General features: G+C 47.2%; 1 protein-coding gene across 1 annotated transcript in view; it reads left to right on the forward strand.

Annotated features, from left to right (window-relative positions):
- The window catches only part of Nsl1 (NSL1 component of MIS12 kinetochore complex), an 18650-nt gene extending 2979 nt beyond the window's left edge, over positions 1 to 15671 (forward strand). The window contains exons 3-6 of the mRNA XM_041635468.1: positions 2795 to 2925; positions 5059 to 5113; positions 11922 to 11989; positions 13423 to 15671. Coding sequence (XP_041491402.1) covers positions 2795 to 2925; positions 5059 to 5113; positions 11922 to 11989; positions 13423 to 13704 — 536 coding nt within the window. The 3' untranslated portion in view covers positions 13705 to 15671. The remainder of the gene's footprint in view (positions 1 to 2794; positions 2926 to 5058; positions 5114 to 11921; positions 11990 to 13422) is intronic.
- Positions 15672 to 16022: the final 351 nt, after the last annotated feature.

The following is a 16022-nucleotide window of genomic DNA, read 5'->3' on the forward strand; positions in this document are numbered from 1 at the left end:
TGTGGCCTTGTTGGAGGAAGTGTGTCACCGGGAGTGGGCTTAGAGTTTTCAAAAGCCCATGCCAAGCCCAGTCTCTCTCTCTCTCTGCTTGTAGCTCTCAGCTACTTCAGTGCCTGCTTGCATGCCACCATGCTCCCTGCCACGATAATGGACTAAGCCTTTGAAACTGTAAGCAAGTCCCAGTTAAAGCTTCCCTTTATAAGGGTTGCCTTGGTCATGGTGTCTCTTCTCAGCAGTAGAACAGTGACTAAGACACACTCTCCTTCTATCAACATTTCATCTGTTGGATGGAGTCGTGCAGCCATGGCACCCTGTGGAGGTCAGAGGGCAGCTTTCAGGAGTTGTGGCTCCAGGAGCAAACTCGGGTCCTCGTTCAGGCTTGGTGGCAAGTGTTTTCACCTGCTGAGCATCTTACTGGCTTCAGTATCATTTATTTTAAAACACATCTAAATTACTGTGGAACGAAAGGAAGAAACTAATGTAGATTACTGAAGTCATAGCCCAAGAGAAGCTCAGTGGGTACCTTGATGTGTCCTGTCTGGTATCCTGAAAGGTCTTTCATCTTCAGATGCTTCTGTCAGTAGACTATTGGAAGTTATTGTAGAGAATACCTGTATTTCCTCATAAGCCAGGCTTTTGTTTTTGCAATGCTTAGATGATACTTAGAATGGACAGTGGTGTGTTCTGATGTGTCAAGTTAACCCGTGTGAGTGGTGTGCAGAGGGTGTTACAAATTTGTAGGCAGCATCTTAAGACTGTTAGTTTACTTCAAAGACTTGATTGTACCTTTGTTTTTGAGACAGGGCTTTTCTGTGTAGCCCTGACTGTCTTCGAACTCTGTAGACCAGGCTGGCCTCAAACTCAGAGACCCACCTGCCTCTGCCTTCCAAGTGCTGGGATCAAAGGCATGCGCCACCAAGCCTGCCTTAGACTTGATCATACCTTACTAATGGCGCTGACATGCCAAAAAAAGTGTTAACAGAAAGAGAAAGAAAGGTCAGAGTAGGAAGGAAACATCTGTAGAAAGGAGTGATCAGTTTGAGAAGAGAGAGGCTTCTCTGTATTTGCAGTACTGTCCAGAGAAGGGCGGCCTTGACAAGAGCCATGTGTGCCGTCTGTGCATCTGGTAACATCACTCAGGGCTGACACTGTTGATGACACTCACTGCTTTGTGTTCACATTGTCCGGTCATTTGAGCTGATTACAGGCCTCCCAGCAACTCTCTGTGACTGTAACTTCTTCTCAGCCATAAGAAAGGGCTCTGCCCAGAGTTTCTTGTCTATTACCTGAGACTATATTAGTTGTCTTTTACAATTACCAAAACAGATTTGGGGTTTACACATAAACCCAAACCAACAGCATCTGTTTTGTAAAATATTAACACAATAATTGCTGATTAATAGGGAATATATTTAAAAGTAGCCAGAAGTAATTTCTACACCATGTAGCTTTTCAGTGGGTCTTTATTTGAAACAAAATGTTACCCAGAAAGGCAGATGGAGTGAATGGAAAGCCGCAGTGAGCTGGGAAGTAAGAGCAGATGTGTCAAGAAAGCTAAGTTGAGCTGAGATTGCCACATGCCTCAGAGGCTTTGTAAGGGATTTGTACTTTATCACGTGGTCTTGGAGAAATCACAGGAGTGGGGGGGGTGTGCGTGTGTGCACGCGTGTGAGTGAGGGTGTGTGTGTGTTTAGTGCTGGTGAAGGAGTCTACAGACTCATGTCAAGCAAGCACTCTATCTGTCTTAGGGGAGAACTGTAAGGAGACTTATGTGAATAGGTTTGACAGGCTTTGCTCTGGGCAGATATAGGAAGCAAATGCAGGCTTCATGGGGGACAGAGGTTGAATCTGGTCTTTTTTGTTGTTGTTTTTATTGAGGTTTCCGACGAGCTCCTACCCCAGGACCGCTCTGGAACTAAGGTAGACCATATATGTGAGGCGGCCTCTTCCCTCCCATTGTGACTGCCCCGGATGGTTCTGGTCACAGGATGTGTGGTCAGACAAACTTAGAAGGGCAGTTCCTTGAGACCAGAGCTCTGCTTTTAGAAATAAATACACATCAAGCATTTGCCCTTTGTTTATACATTGTGCTTTTACAAATTCTACCGCTTGGTGGCGCTAAGAAACCATTTTCCTGCACAGAAGATGTCCCTGATGGCTGATCCCAGAAAGGTGCTTGCTATGCAAACCTGGGCAGTGGTGGAAGGAGAAAAGTGACTCCAGATTTGTTCTTTGACCTCAGCACGCATGCTGTGGCGCGTGTGCTCTCGCCCATCACACATAGTCCCTGATTTATCCACGGAGAGCACTGCTGTTTGCTGAGGCTCTGTGACCCTTCCAGTCCCTGGTTTATCCACGGAGAGCACTGCTGTTTGCTGAGGCTCTGGGTCCTTCCAGTCCCTGGTTTATCCTCGGAGAGCGCTGCTGTTTGCTGAGGCTCCGTGACCTTACAGTTTTCTGTCCCAAAGATGTTTCTCCCTGGCTCTTCATCACTCAATGTCTTTGTTTACACCTAGATTTCAACTTAAATGTTGTTTCTTTTGGGTCATTAACGCCTGCTGGTGGTGTTTCATTCTGTATCCTGTGTCTTTATAAACCTGTTGCATTTATCAGGTTACAGCTGTCTGTTTCTTGGGGTCATACTACATTCATCTTTCATTTCCTGTAGGTACTCAATAAGTGAGCAGTACAGAAATGAGGGGGCTTATTAGTTTGCCATGTTTGTTTTCTTTAATTATTTTGTGAATTGAATGTATATAATGTTTCTATACTAATATGGACTTTTCTGAAATAGATGCTGACATCAAAGTACTTGAAGATGAATTTGATGAGCTCATAGTAGATGTGGCAACAAAACGTAGGCAGTACCCGAGAAGGATCCTCGAGAGTGTCATCAAGACCTTGAAAGCACAGCACGAGAGTCTGGTGAGATGTTCACATTGAAGTCCTCACACAGTGTTTTACCTCAATAAAAAATTAGATTACCTTTCATATAGTACAGGCTGGCCGCGAACTCCTGATCTTCCAACCCCGAGCCCAAGTGCTGGGATTACAGCGTGCACTAACACACCTGGCTGGGATTACAGCGTGCACTAACACACCTGGCTGGGGTTACAGTGTGCACTACCACACCTGGAATGCTGGGGTTACAGCATGCACTACCGCACCTGGCTGGGCTTACAGCGTGCACTACTGCACCTGGAATGCTGGGGTTACAGCATGCACTACCGCACCTGGCTGGGCTTACAGCGTGCACTACTGCACCTGGAATGCTGGGGTTACAGTGTGCACTACCATACCTGGAATGCTGGGGTTACAGCGTGCCCTATCACACTTGGAATGCTGGGGTTACAGCGTGCCCTACCACACCTGGAATGCTGGGGTTACAGTGTGCCCTACCACACCTGGAATGCTGGGGTTACAGCGTGCCCTACCACACCTGAAATGCCGGGGTTACAGTGTGAACTAGCACACCTGGCTGGGGTTACAGTGTGCACTGCCGCACCTGGCTGGGGTTACAGTGTGCCCTACCACACCTGGAATGCTGGGGTTACAGCGTGCCCTCCCACACCTGGCTGGGGTTACAGTGTGCACTACCACACCTGGAATGCTGGGGTTACAGTGTGCCCTACCACACCTGGAATGCTGGGGTTACAGCGTGCCCTACCACACCTGGCTGGGGTTGCAGTGTGCACTACCACACCTGGCTGGCTCATCTTTCCAGGTGGGCAAAGTCGTAGGCCTGCTTTTCCTGTAGGTGCCAGTTACATGCTTGTCTTCTCAGTTTCAGACTGGGACAAATGCAGATAAGGCAAGCGCTGGCAGATTAGACCTGAGTCTCCTGGCTGTTGAGGAGATTTGCTGGGCTGGACTGCCCATCTTAATGACTATATGCGGGCTGTAGTTTGTGCAATCCTCTATACCTTCAGTTTTTCTTAAATCAGCGAGCTTTTTAAATGTGAGCCTTCCAGTCGTCCCTCCTTCTGCAGTGTTTCAGGGCATGAGAGGTCTGCAGTTGCTCTCAGCATCCAGAGTCACATGACGATGGGAACATTCCATCCGGCTCACAGCATTTGGCTTTAAACAGCCCTCGCTAGACTTCAGGAAACCCTGATGTGTGTTGACTGTCTGAAGAAAACCCTGCGACAGTGGGTGGGGGTGGAGAGAGAACTGAGAGCATTGGTTGGCCCCTCCTTCTTTTCACCCTTTGGCTCAGGTTACCATTGAGCGGAAAGTAGGATGGACATTTTCCTTCTCCCTCCGTTTGCCCGGCTCTGGGACAGCCAGCTGCCCTGTGTGCTGCAGGTGTGGACAGTAATGAACTGTGGGATAGTCTGGCTGTTTTTAAAAAGTTTCTGAGGAAATTGGAATTCTGAGTTTCAGACGTTTGTCTTGAGTGAACCTTCTGTCACACTTTGGTCACCGCCCTGTAATTTAGACACCACCATGCCTTCACTTTGTCTTTTCTGATTATAATCTTCATCATGCTATTTCCTCTGTATGCAGCAGGTGGCAGTACGTAAAAGGTGTTCAGAGCCAGGCAGTGGTGGCACACACCATTAATCCCAGCACTCTGGAGGCAGAGGCGGGCAGATCTCTGAATTCGAGGCCAGCCTGGTCTACAAAGGGAGTTCCAGGACAGCCAGGACTGTTACACAGAAAAATCCTGTCTCAGAAAACAAACAGCTAGGCGCTGGTGGCACATACTTTTAATTCCAGCACTCAGGAGGCAGAGGCAGATGGATCTCTTGTGAGTTTGAGACCAGCCTAGTCTACAAAGCTGGTTCCAGGACAGCCAGGACCAATCTACAGAGAAACCTTGTCTCGAAAAAGAGAGAGAGAGAGAGAGAGAGAGAGAAAGGAAACAAAAAGTTATTAAAAACTAAGGATATTTCCCCTACATAGTTCAGGATCTACAAAGAGAAGAGCCTTGGGGCTGACACTGTTGACTGTACTGACTGTACTGGTGTACTTGCTGACTCTAGCTGAAAGATGTGCCTGCCTATTTATCTGGCCGTCACCTGTCTAAATTAATGTTTGGATCTGTGCTGTGTTTAGAAGCAGTATCGGCCTGTTGTACATCCCTTGGACCTGCGATGCGACCCTGACCCAGGTAAGCCAGCTGGGTGTGTGTTGACAGTGAAGGGTCCCTGCACTGGTCCCCAGCTGTGTGACCCTCCAGTGTCACACACACAAATGGTAGGTGCTCCCGAGTGCGGCTGCACAGCTGTTGACTGTACTAACAGGAACTCAGTTCTCTTTCAGTTTTGCCGTAGGTTTCTTTTGTTGTTTTAGTTTTCTGTTTTCATGATTTCAGATTTTATCTTTAATGTGGTCCTCCTAGTTTTCTCCATTTTTGTTATGTCTAACTTCTTGAGTTGGCTCAGATACAGTTTTTAATAAATGCAGTGAAGGCCACAGTGGATGAGCCCTGCTTTATATTCAGGTTCTTGCATGTTTTCCAGTTTCCAATCCCAGTCCTCTCTTACAGGCCCGCTTTGCTCCTCCTGCTGTGTGGATGCACTGTTCCTTACTTTCTTACTCTTGTTTCCCAGTTTGGAAGAGGCATACTGTGTTTTTCCAGTCTCTGTTTAGAGTAGGAAGGCTCATCTCAGCCCTGGGTTTAAACCAGGGAATCTGACAATTCCCACTTTCTGCCCTGCTGGAGCACATTGGTTCCTTTCATTTTACAGAGAGGCAGATTTGCAGCTACTGTTCCCTTGCTAGGGTCTGCATAATGAAGCAGTCCTGGCCAGGTTATGCGTGTCGGTGCTCCAAAGAAGTCCTTCCTGCCAGCATCACCATGGCTGAGGGCTAGTCTCCTCCTCCCGACTCCAGAAGCAGCATCTAGTCTACAGCATTACCGTGTTCTGAGTTGGGGAACATGAGCCTGCAACAGGGTGCTTGGGTGAAAGGAAGCTGCTGTGGCAATGTTAGATGTGAATTTTTATGGTTACCGTCAAGAGGAAGAACTCTGAGGAATGAACTCAAGTCCATGGGACAAAAGAATTGACATATAAGATCAGATACTTGGCTGAGGCCAGATTAAAACCCTTGGGTTAAGACTTTGACAGGCCCAAGCGAGACTGTGTAGTTGGGTTTTGTTTGTTTGCTTGTTTTAACTTTTTTGGCTCTTTGACTCTTGGGGGCCCACCACTCAGCTCCCAAATAAATCACAGGCACACACAGTCACACACAGGCACACACAGGCACACACAATCACATACAGGCACACACAATCACACACAGGCACACATTATCACACACAGACACACACAATCACACACAGGCACACATTATCACACACAGGCACACACAATCACACACAGGCACACACAATCACACACAGGCACACACAATCACACACAGGCACACACACAAAGGCACACACAATCACACACAGGCACACACAATCACACACAGGCACACACAATCACACACAGGCACACATTATCACACACAGGCACTTACTATTGTTTGTGAATGCCCAGCTTTTGCTTGGCTTATTTCTAGCCAGCTTTCCTTAAATTTCCTACCTTTTGTGCCCCTGGGCTTTTTCCTTTTCTTAGTTCTGTTTATCTGACTTCACTCTTACTCTGTGACTGGCTGGGTGGCCCCTGGTGTCCTCTTCTCCTTGTTCTCTTGTTCCTCAATCTCTCTTTTTCTCCCTCTATTCTCTCTGCCTGCCAGCCCCGCCTATTCTTTCTCCTGCCTAGCTATTGGCTGTTCAGCTCTTTATTAGACCAATCAGGTGTTTCAGGCAGGCAGAGTAACACAGCTTCACAAAGTTAAACAAATGTAACATAAAAGAATGTAACACATCTTTGCATCTTGAAAACAAATGTTCCACAGCATAAACAAATGTAACAACTCTCAAAATCCTATTCCACAGCAAGATTGGCACCACAGTGCTGTAGAAGGGCAAGGTGCGTTGGGCACACAGCTTTGTAGCCTGTTTGTATTTTCAGCAGAAATGCTGACTTCCATCCTTATGACTCATGGCATGGGTGGCATTGGTTGCCTCCTCAGAAACTGATCCACGCTTGCTTATCTGTGCTCAGGAAGTACACTGGCATAGACGTGAGGCTGCCAGCTGATACATTTCTGCTGAGTCTGCAGGCTTGGGAGGTTCATGTTCCCTTGTTAGTCAAGCAGTGACCCGGAAGCAAAACTGGGTTCATTGCTCAATCTTTCATTTCCACATTTTCATTTCCCCGTGTTTTAGAAAGCCAGCAGCCAGGGAAGACTGTTCTCAGAGGTTCTGAACTTCCACATTTTGTAAGGGCAATTTTTCCCCAGCTATCCACTGATTAACTGTTTACCAATAAGATTTCATCAGGAGCAGCCTTGAAAAGCCCCTGAAATGAAGAGGTTCTTTCCCCATTACCCTGCCTTACACACAGAGTGATGGCAGAGATGTTTAGAGTTCTCCTGTAGTCGAAGCCTGGGTTCTAGGCTGGCCCTGCGAGCAGAACCTTCAGGCAGTCCTCGTTTCCTGGCGGTGCTGTCTGGCCTCAGGCACCACGGAGCAGTCTGTGGTAGTGCTCACACGGTTCAGGGCTCACATTGCTGTCTGGGCTGCAGAACTTTTACTCTAAAGAGGAAAAGACTTTATTTTGGAGATAATATGAGTGACCATGGCTGGGGAGTGCAGATTTAGGTTACTGCAAATTTCTTTGTTTCTTTTTTCGAGACAGGGTTTCTCTGTAACTGTCCTGGAACCAGCTCTTATAGACCAGGCTGGCCTTGAACTCACAGAGATCTGCTTGTCTCTGTCTTCCAAGTGCTGGGATTAAAGGTGTGCACCACCACCTCCCGGCCCTACTTCAGGTTTCGTATTGCTGTGTGCTAATGGTTTCGTGGAGTTTTACAGTAGCAATAGAGAGAATCATTAGCAGGGCTATCTATTTGAGCATTGGTGGAAGTGTCAGGCCGGTGGTAACAAAGAAGCTGTCTGGACAGCGTCGTTTATCTCTCGGTTGATGCACTTCAAAGGATTTATCTAATGGCCACAAAGATGTAAGGTCGCTCACAAAGGTGGGCATACCTGGTGGGAAGGGTGGTAAAGATGGCTCAGATAATTTGGCTCTGGACTTGAAACACTATCCTTTCCCGGTTGTATTAAGTCCATGAGCCTTAGAAGGCTCCCTCTGAGGTGTGGATTGGTCAGAGATGTTCCTGTGGAGGCTGTGGGGGAGGAGGTAGAGGACGCTCTGGGGAAGCCCACCATCTCTCACACGGACTAGGAGACTTCCTCAGGCAGCGTTCCTGTGTTCTTCCCAGTTATAAAACATGGCAGATGCACTTAGGATCATTGTGGTCAGGGAGCAAGAAGCTTCCTGCTCTGGGATTTCTTCAGGTATTCATGTTGGGAAATGATGTTTTTAACTTCCTAAAAATTTTTATGGTGTGTGTTTATGCACACACACATGTGCGTGCTGTAGTATGTGTGTGGAGGTCAGAGGACAATTACAGAAGTCTCTTCTCTCCTTCTACTACATGGGCTCCAGGAATCAAATCAGGTTGTCAGGACTGGCAGCAAGTTCCTTTTCCTGCTGAGCCATCTTACCAGCCCAGAAAATAAGTTTTATGTCTCTACAGTAGATCCACATTTTTTATGAGCTTTGCTTCACTTGGGATGGCCTGGGATGTGTGGCCTCTTGCTGTTGCCTTCTGGGTGCTGAGATCCCAGGTGTCTGTCTCCTTTTTGTTAGAGGTCATTGTGAGGTGTGTGTGCTTTCTCCCTTTTTGTCTTTAGTTTTGAAAATATTTCTTTGGTTCTATTCCTAGAATTATTAATAACTTGAGTTTTATCTTGTTTGTTTTTGAAACACTGTGTGTCTTTGGCTGGCCTGGAACTCACTATGTAGACCAGACTTGCCTCAAATTTAGAGAGACCCATGACACATCCTGCCTCCCAAGTGCTGGATTAAAGGCGAGCACTGTCACATACTGCAGGCACCTTTAGTTTTGAAGGCAAAGGATTCAGTTTACTTATTTAGAAAAGAAGAGGTACCGTAAATTCATAGTTAAACATTTAGTTTTAGGATGGTATCAGGAAACCCATTCTCCTGATGCTCAGTCTTTCCCAGTTGTGAATGTACATCTTTGGGTAGACAGTGTGTGATTTCTGGCAGGGTGGTATTTAGGGTGTCACGTTGGATTCCAGATGTGAGTTCTAACTCTCCAGTTGCAGTTCCCCTTCTCAGGTTGTCTGTGAGAGGCGGCCATGAGGCCTGCTCTGACAGGATGTGCGGTAGCTGCAGCAGAACAGGCTTCAGGGAGTCTCTCCCCGCTCTGCTCTCATCGGAACTTCCTCAGAAGACTCATCACACATACCAGCTTCACTTTTTGTTTTGTTTTGTTTTTGAAACAGGGTCTCTCTATGTAGTCCGAGCTGTCCTGGAACTCCCTCTGTAGACCAGGCTGACCTCGAACTCACAGACATCCACCTGCCACTGCCTCCTAAGTGCAGGGATTTAGGGTGTGCCACCATGCACACCCTAAATTAGGTTCACTTAATCTTCTCATTGCTGTAGAAAACTATCAGTTGGGTTTTTACGCTATGACATCCTTCAGTGTGAGCTGTCACTGCAGCCCTTCTGACGTGACAGTTGCTTCTCCCTGCATTCCATCCCATCTCTCTGGCTTCCTCCCAGAACTGTGAATCCGTGAGTGTGGCAAACACGAGGTTCTCCATCTTCCTATTCCAGCCTTCACCAGCTGCCCTCTCCTGCTGCAAACCTTCATCCTGTCTGTCCTTTTCTCATTATCCTGGAATTTCCTCACTTCTGTTGCGGATTGTCTTTCCTGGTTCTGATATATTTCCTTATTTGGGTAAAGTGTGTCCTATCCTCTGACCCTGTCATCGTCAGTCCATTTGGCACCAGGTCCCTGTGAGTTGGTGTCAGCCTCTTTGATTAAGGAAGTGCCCGGTGCCATGGCTGTGCGCTGTTATAGCTTTTGAGTACCTGCTCTCAGGTACTGGGGTCACCACTAGATTAGATCCCACCCTTAGAGAACAGTCCTCCTCCCAGGAGAGGCCAGGCTTCTCATTGGTGTACATATTGCCCTCTAGTGGCCCTTCTGAAAAAGTTGGAGGATGTTTGGGGGTAAGGGATGGTGTAATTTGTAAAATTTGTAAAAGGGATATGTAGTCATGCCAGAAATACTAAATGCCTTATGTGTCAGGCCCAGTTTTAGGATATCCCCATCATATACTTGTGTGTGATAATCTAAGTATGCAAGCCTAGAGCCTAGCTCCATTTTACACTCAAGCCCAAACCCCTCTTGGGCTTATATGTTGTCATTGCTTGTACAACAGATTAAAAACAGGTATTGTTTGGCATTGGGAAGACAAAGATGAAGAAAAGGTGGCATGGGGTATTTGGGAGCTGATAGAACTCATTCTGTAAGCTAAGTTCTTACTTAAGGAGCCTAGAGAGAAGGTTTTGCTCAGGCCAAGGAGAGTGGCTGCTGCTGCTAACAAAAGCTCCAGCAGCAGTAAAGACTGTGGCTGCCTTGTTCACACAGAGAACTAAGAGTCATTGTTGCAAATATGTTTGTTATAGAATGACAGAGTATACAACTTGATGAAATTATGTATCCGTACATGTGTATATAACCACCACCATCTAGATATGAGTGTCTGGTGGCCAGAAACATGGCAAACATTTTAAACCTTGTTAAGCTGTGCCTATTATGTTTTCATGTATACAGGGAATACAACAGTTTCCATAAATCCTGGAATCATGATGAAAATAGTCCATTGCATTTCTTCATGTCAACTATTGAACCTATTTCTTAAAATTTAGAAGTATTTTATCTGGGAGAAAGTGAAATGAGGAATAAGATGTATCAGAAACACCCCCAGAAACCTGAAGACCTTCTGATATGCTTGCCTGGCAACCAAGTGTTTAACACATTGGCCTTCTAGATCCACTGGAATGTTCTAGATGGTCACTTACTGAGAACTTTAATGTACACTACTCTCATGTTGGATTGGTTACCTGTGGTTACTTACAGCTAAAACAATAAACTATCCCTGTGATTTCTGGGTTGTTAACCTGGTAGAAGTGACTTTAGTTCCACCCAGCATGGGCCTCTAAGCCTTCTGCCACCTCTCAACTTGCTTCTCCCAATGTCATGACAGAGCGTGCCCCCCGCCCCCCATGACTGTGGAAGTGGCTGTTAGAGCGGTCAGGTACCAGTCATGCAGAGGGAAAGGGCTGCATGCGCACAAGTGTGCACACTGCAGTGGGCTCTTGTGGACCATGGTGAAGGTGGCTCATGCACACAAGGATGCTAAGGTGTTGTTGCGGTGTTGGGGTTCTCTGGATTTGAGAGAGAGACGGTATTACCAGGGAGGCCTACAGCCTGCGGTCTGGGTAGTTCTGTGGCTGTCTCCTGACGGAGAGGCCAGGCTAGCCATTGACTCAGTTTCCACTCTGTTGCTGGGGTCCCAGGGAATTCGGTTGCACTGTTGGTCTTCAGTCTGCACTGAAGCCCTAGAGTTCAGAATCATTTAAAAATAAAGTCTTAGCCTGTGCTTGTCTTAACTTGATGTACAGAGGGGTCAGCTGCAGGAATGTGTATAGAACAGATGTCAGGTGTTCTTGGGGTACAGCGGGAACTGCCCTGCATCCAGCCTGTGTGCACACCTTTGAATTGCACTCTGCTGTTCTCCTGGTCCTCTTATTTGTCTTGATAAATTGGACAGGATGTTGACTTCAGTAGATTACAAAGTACTGTAAGAAAAATGAGACTAAGGTGAACAGTCCTGACCGATTCCAGCCTGGATTGCATCTTGGTGTCTTTATGATTGCAGTCCTGACAGATTCCAGCCTGGATTGCATCTTAGTGTCTTTATGATTGGCTAATTAGATAAAGACCCTAAAATACTGTTTGGTGGTTTCTTCCAGCTTCTCATGTGGAAAGTTTGAAATGCCGAGGGGACGCCATAGCTAAGAACATCAGTGACGCCATGAAGGTAAAAGCTGTGCTGTGTATGTAGAGTGGAAAAGATGGTGCTTGCTGTGGGTGCCAGGCGTGTCTGGGCTGCAGGAGGGTGCTCAGGAGTCTCTTCCGTGGCTCAGAGTGTGTTAAGCAGCAATAACATTCAGAGTTCCATTTATCAGGTGCCTACTGTGTGCCACATACTCTACCTAGCTGGTGCTTACCGCAAGCTGTGTACCCCTGCTTTCTCTAGTGAGATTATACTTTCTGAGCTGTGCCGGGATGACTGTTGGTGACATTTACAGAGCATGTTGTAGTAATATGAGCAGCGGGGCTGCGTCCCCAGCACCCCAGCCGCCCACATGGCTAGCTTATGCCCCAAAATAACAACACACAAACTGTATTCTTTTAAACACTGCTTGGCCCATTTCTATCTAGCCTCTTCTAGGCTAACTCTCACATTAATTTAGCCCATTTCTAATCATCTGTGTTGCACCCCAAGGTGCGCTTACCGGGAAGATTCTAGCCTACGTCCATCCTGGGTCGGAGCTGAATCTTGTCTGCCTCAGAGAGCAGAGCTATCACGTCTACCCAGGAGAGGGGAGCATGGCGTCTCTCTGAGGTGTTTGCCCCCGAGAGGAGAGCTGTGGAGTCTGAGCTCACTTCCTCTTCCTCCCAGCATTCTGTTCTGTTTACTCCTCCCACCTATGTTTTAACCTATGAGGGCCATCCAAGCAGTTTCTTTATTTTTTTAACCAATGACCTTCCTCCATCAGCATGTGGTGTCTGTTCTACGTCTGCTGTCACACTAACCCCATAGGATAAGTATTTTAACCCCTGAATTATAGACAGGGAAACCGAGGCATTAAGAGCCTCTATCATTTGCCCAACCAGGTTCCTGAACCCAGCTCTGGCTTCAGAGCTTGTCTGTTGTCGTCTCTGCTTTCATGCCAAGCTCGGACCCAGGTCTGGCACATGGTGCCCGAGCTGTGTTCTAGACATGGGACATGGGATTTGCTCTTCGTCACTCTAGTTATTACACTACAGCTCAGTCACCTCAAGGTCATCCTAACATGGTTTCTACTGGGACATTTATTTTACCTAAACATAAAAATAAATTCCTGGTACATGGAAATGATTTTTAAACTTCACTGCCTCCCTAGTTCTGATGGCCATGTTCTGTGGCATTATTTTTGGTTTGTATGGATTCCATGTTTTTCTGATAGTTGATTATCTTTTGCTTTCATCCTATTCTTGATTCAGAGTTGGTGGATTAAGCTTGCCCTATTTTTATAAACAAAACTTTATTGGAACAGAGATGGAATCATTCATTTACTTCCTGTGTGTTGTTTCTTTTATGTTCTAGATAGACTTGACCTAAAAAATTGCAGTGCAGCATGTCCGTGTCTGTGTATTCCGTTTCTTTGTCTTATATTCACCTTTGAACCTGATACTTTCCTTCCCAAGGCTTTGCCTGCATTAATTGAACAAGGAGACGGCTTTTCCCAGGTCTTGAAGATGCAGCCTGTCATCCAGCTACAGAGGATCAATCAGGAAGTCTTTTCCAGCTGTTGCAGGAGAGCAGATACCAAGCCCGACAAGTCTGTAACACAAATAGAAACCACGCCGACCGAGACTGCAGCCAGGAAAGCCTCGAACATTGTGCTGAAGAGAAAGCACGCCCCGTTGGACTGCTCTCAGAGAAAGCGCTACCCGCTGCGGCTAAAGAAAATCAATTTCGATGGATAAGCTGTGGGTTGGGGAATTGAAGCCAGTGCTCTCAGCGTTTGGGTCACAATCTGCTGCGCGGGGGATGTCACTTCAACTGCCTGTGACTCTCTGCAGGCACAGTGCTCTACTCTGCTTGTCCTGGGCTGTGGTGGGTTCTCTACGCCCTTGATCTCCTTCTGCGCTAGGTAAAAGCCTTTTGAGGATTGCACAGCCCTGCCCGTGTCCTCAGATGCCATCGGTCCCTGCAGCCTTGCAGCTGCTGAGGCCTCGCAGGGGTGTGGGCTGATGCCCTGGGGTGGTTCTGCACGGCAGTGTGTGCATGGCTAGTTCAGCTCATAGGTGAGCGCACCGAAGATGGGCCTGGCCTTGGCTCTGTTCCGTGGGCAGTTAATTTACAGTTTTAGGGTTTTGTTTTGTGAGAAAGGAGAAGGCTATTATTTATGCAGGGAATATTCTTAAAAAGCAAACCTGAGGCTGGAGCCTCTGTTTCTTGCCTATACTTTCATGTCTGTAGGTTTTTTAATATAACTTGACTGGGAACTGATAGTTTCTTTTAAAGTCTTCGTTTCCAAATAGATCCTTCCAGTTCAAAGTATACATTAGGATTGTTTGTCCTGCCATGTACAGCAGATCTAGGCCGAGTGAGCTACCCCTGTTAAGGGTGTTGGTATCTGACATAGTGTCAGACTTAAAAGGGTCTCAGCAAACTTACTCTGAGATTTAGCCACAGCCTCTCAGAGCCGACATTGTGTCTCACACGGTGCGTTGTAGATAGGGCCGCTAGCTTACCACCTGTTTCCTTTTTGGGTGATTATACACTTTTGTTCGTTTCCAGAGGAATGTACGAAGGGCTTGGAAATTCTGTATTACTCTTGCTTGGTATGTCCCCATGATCATACACATCTAGGTTTGTCTGGTTTTCTCATTTGAAAAAGCCTTATGGTGAGGCCATTTATGGAATCTTTAGATTCTGTTTTAGTGTTCCTACAGAGCAATGTTTTTGTTTTGTGTTTTAAAATAACATATAAAGACCAAATTCCTGGGTCGTGCTCTCTCCAGCTAACAAAGCATTCAGGTGCCAGCCTGCACCAGACAGCAGGTCGGCACTCCGCGTTCTGAGTGAACTGACCTTTGCCTGAGAATCACTGGTGACTTCAGGAGGTGGCTGCTGTTGTGTGATTGATCTTACTTCAGAAGTTCCCAAGTAGGCAAGGCTGGGCGGCAATGCTGGTTCCCATTGGGCGAGTGCTGTAGGACCCAATGGGAACATTGGAGGCGTCCCGCTGGGTGGCTCTCAGGATCTGAGGCTGCACCAAGAGGAATTTTGAGTGATTCACAAATGTCTGGCATGAATGTGACTTGACCTTGGAGAGGTGACCGGGGCCACCTCGGTGGAGGGTTGTCTTCCAAGGGAGCATTTGTTAAGGCCAAGGCGCTTCTGCCTATGGTAACTTAAGGTGTTTGAGTGTTTGTGTCGGGAGAGGGGGTACTGCTGTCATCAGTGAGCTGATGCTGCACCTACCCCAGACCAGTCATCCTGAGGCAGAGAAGCCTGTTGAGGGGTAAGGTGGTGCGGCTGTTGCGCCATTCCGACCCATCTGGGAAGCGCTATCAGTACTGGCGTGCGACTGTTGTGGCATTCTGCCTGTTTATACCCTGTATGTGTGTCCTTGCCAGCCTGGGCTGCCTGGCAATACCGTGTGTGTGTGTGTGTGTGTCCATCCATCAGCCTGGGCTGCCTGGCAATACCGTGTGTGTGTATGTGTGTGCGTATGTGTGTGTGTCCCCGCCAGCCTGGGCTGCCTGGCAATACCGGGTGTGTGTGTGTGTGTGTGTATGTATGTATGTGTCCATCTATCAGCCTGGGCTACCTGGCAATACTGTGTGTGTCCCCGCCCAATAGATAAGACTAATGTGACCAAGTCTTAGCTGTTGAGTCTAGAATTTGCTTCTAATGCTAGAAGGTTTTACAATAAAGTTTGAATTCAGTGGTCATTTTCATGTGTGTTCCTTTATACCACGTATACTCAGTGACTCTGCAGTACTTGGGGCTGGGTGGGGATCTTCCGCCTGTGCATGCAACCACTTCCCACCTGTCTGGTGTGCTCCTTCCACAGTGTACAGTCCTGCCTGTCTACCATGGGACAGTTCGCGAGTCAGGCAAGGGGCTGGAGATTGAAACACACACACAAAACAGAGACATGAGTCATCCTTGAAACAAGAATGTCCCTTTTGCTGTGTTCCAGGGCAGCTTACATAGGGGCTCTCCTTGACTAATGGCCACGCCCTAGCTCTCAGGATTTTTCAGCTGCAAGCCCATCAGAAACCACTCCCCT

Source organism: Microtus oregoni, unplaced genomic scaffold (genome assembly GCF_018167655.1).
Source record: "Microtus oregoni isolate MIOR12 unplaced genomic scaffold, Mior012 000047F_ref0000412, whole genome shotgun sequence".
NCBI classification, from domain to species: domain Eukaryota; kingdom Metazoa; phylum Chordata; class Mammalia; order Rodentia; family Cricetidae; genus Microtus; species Microtus oregoni.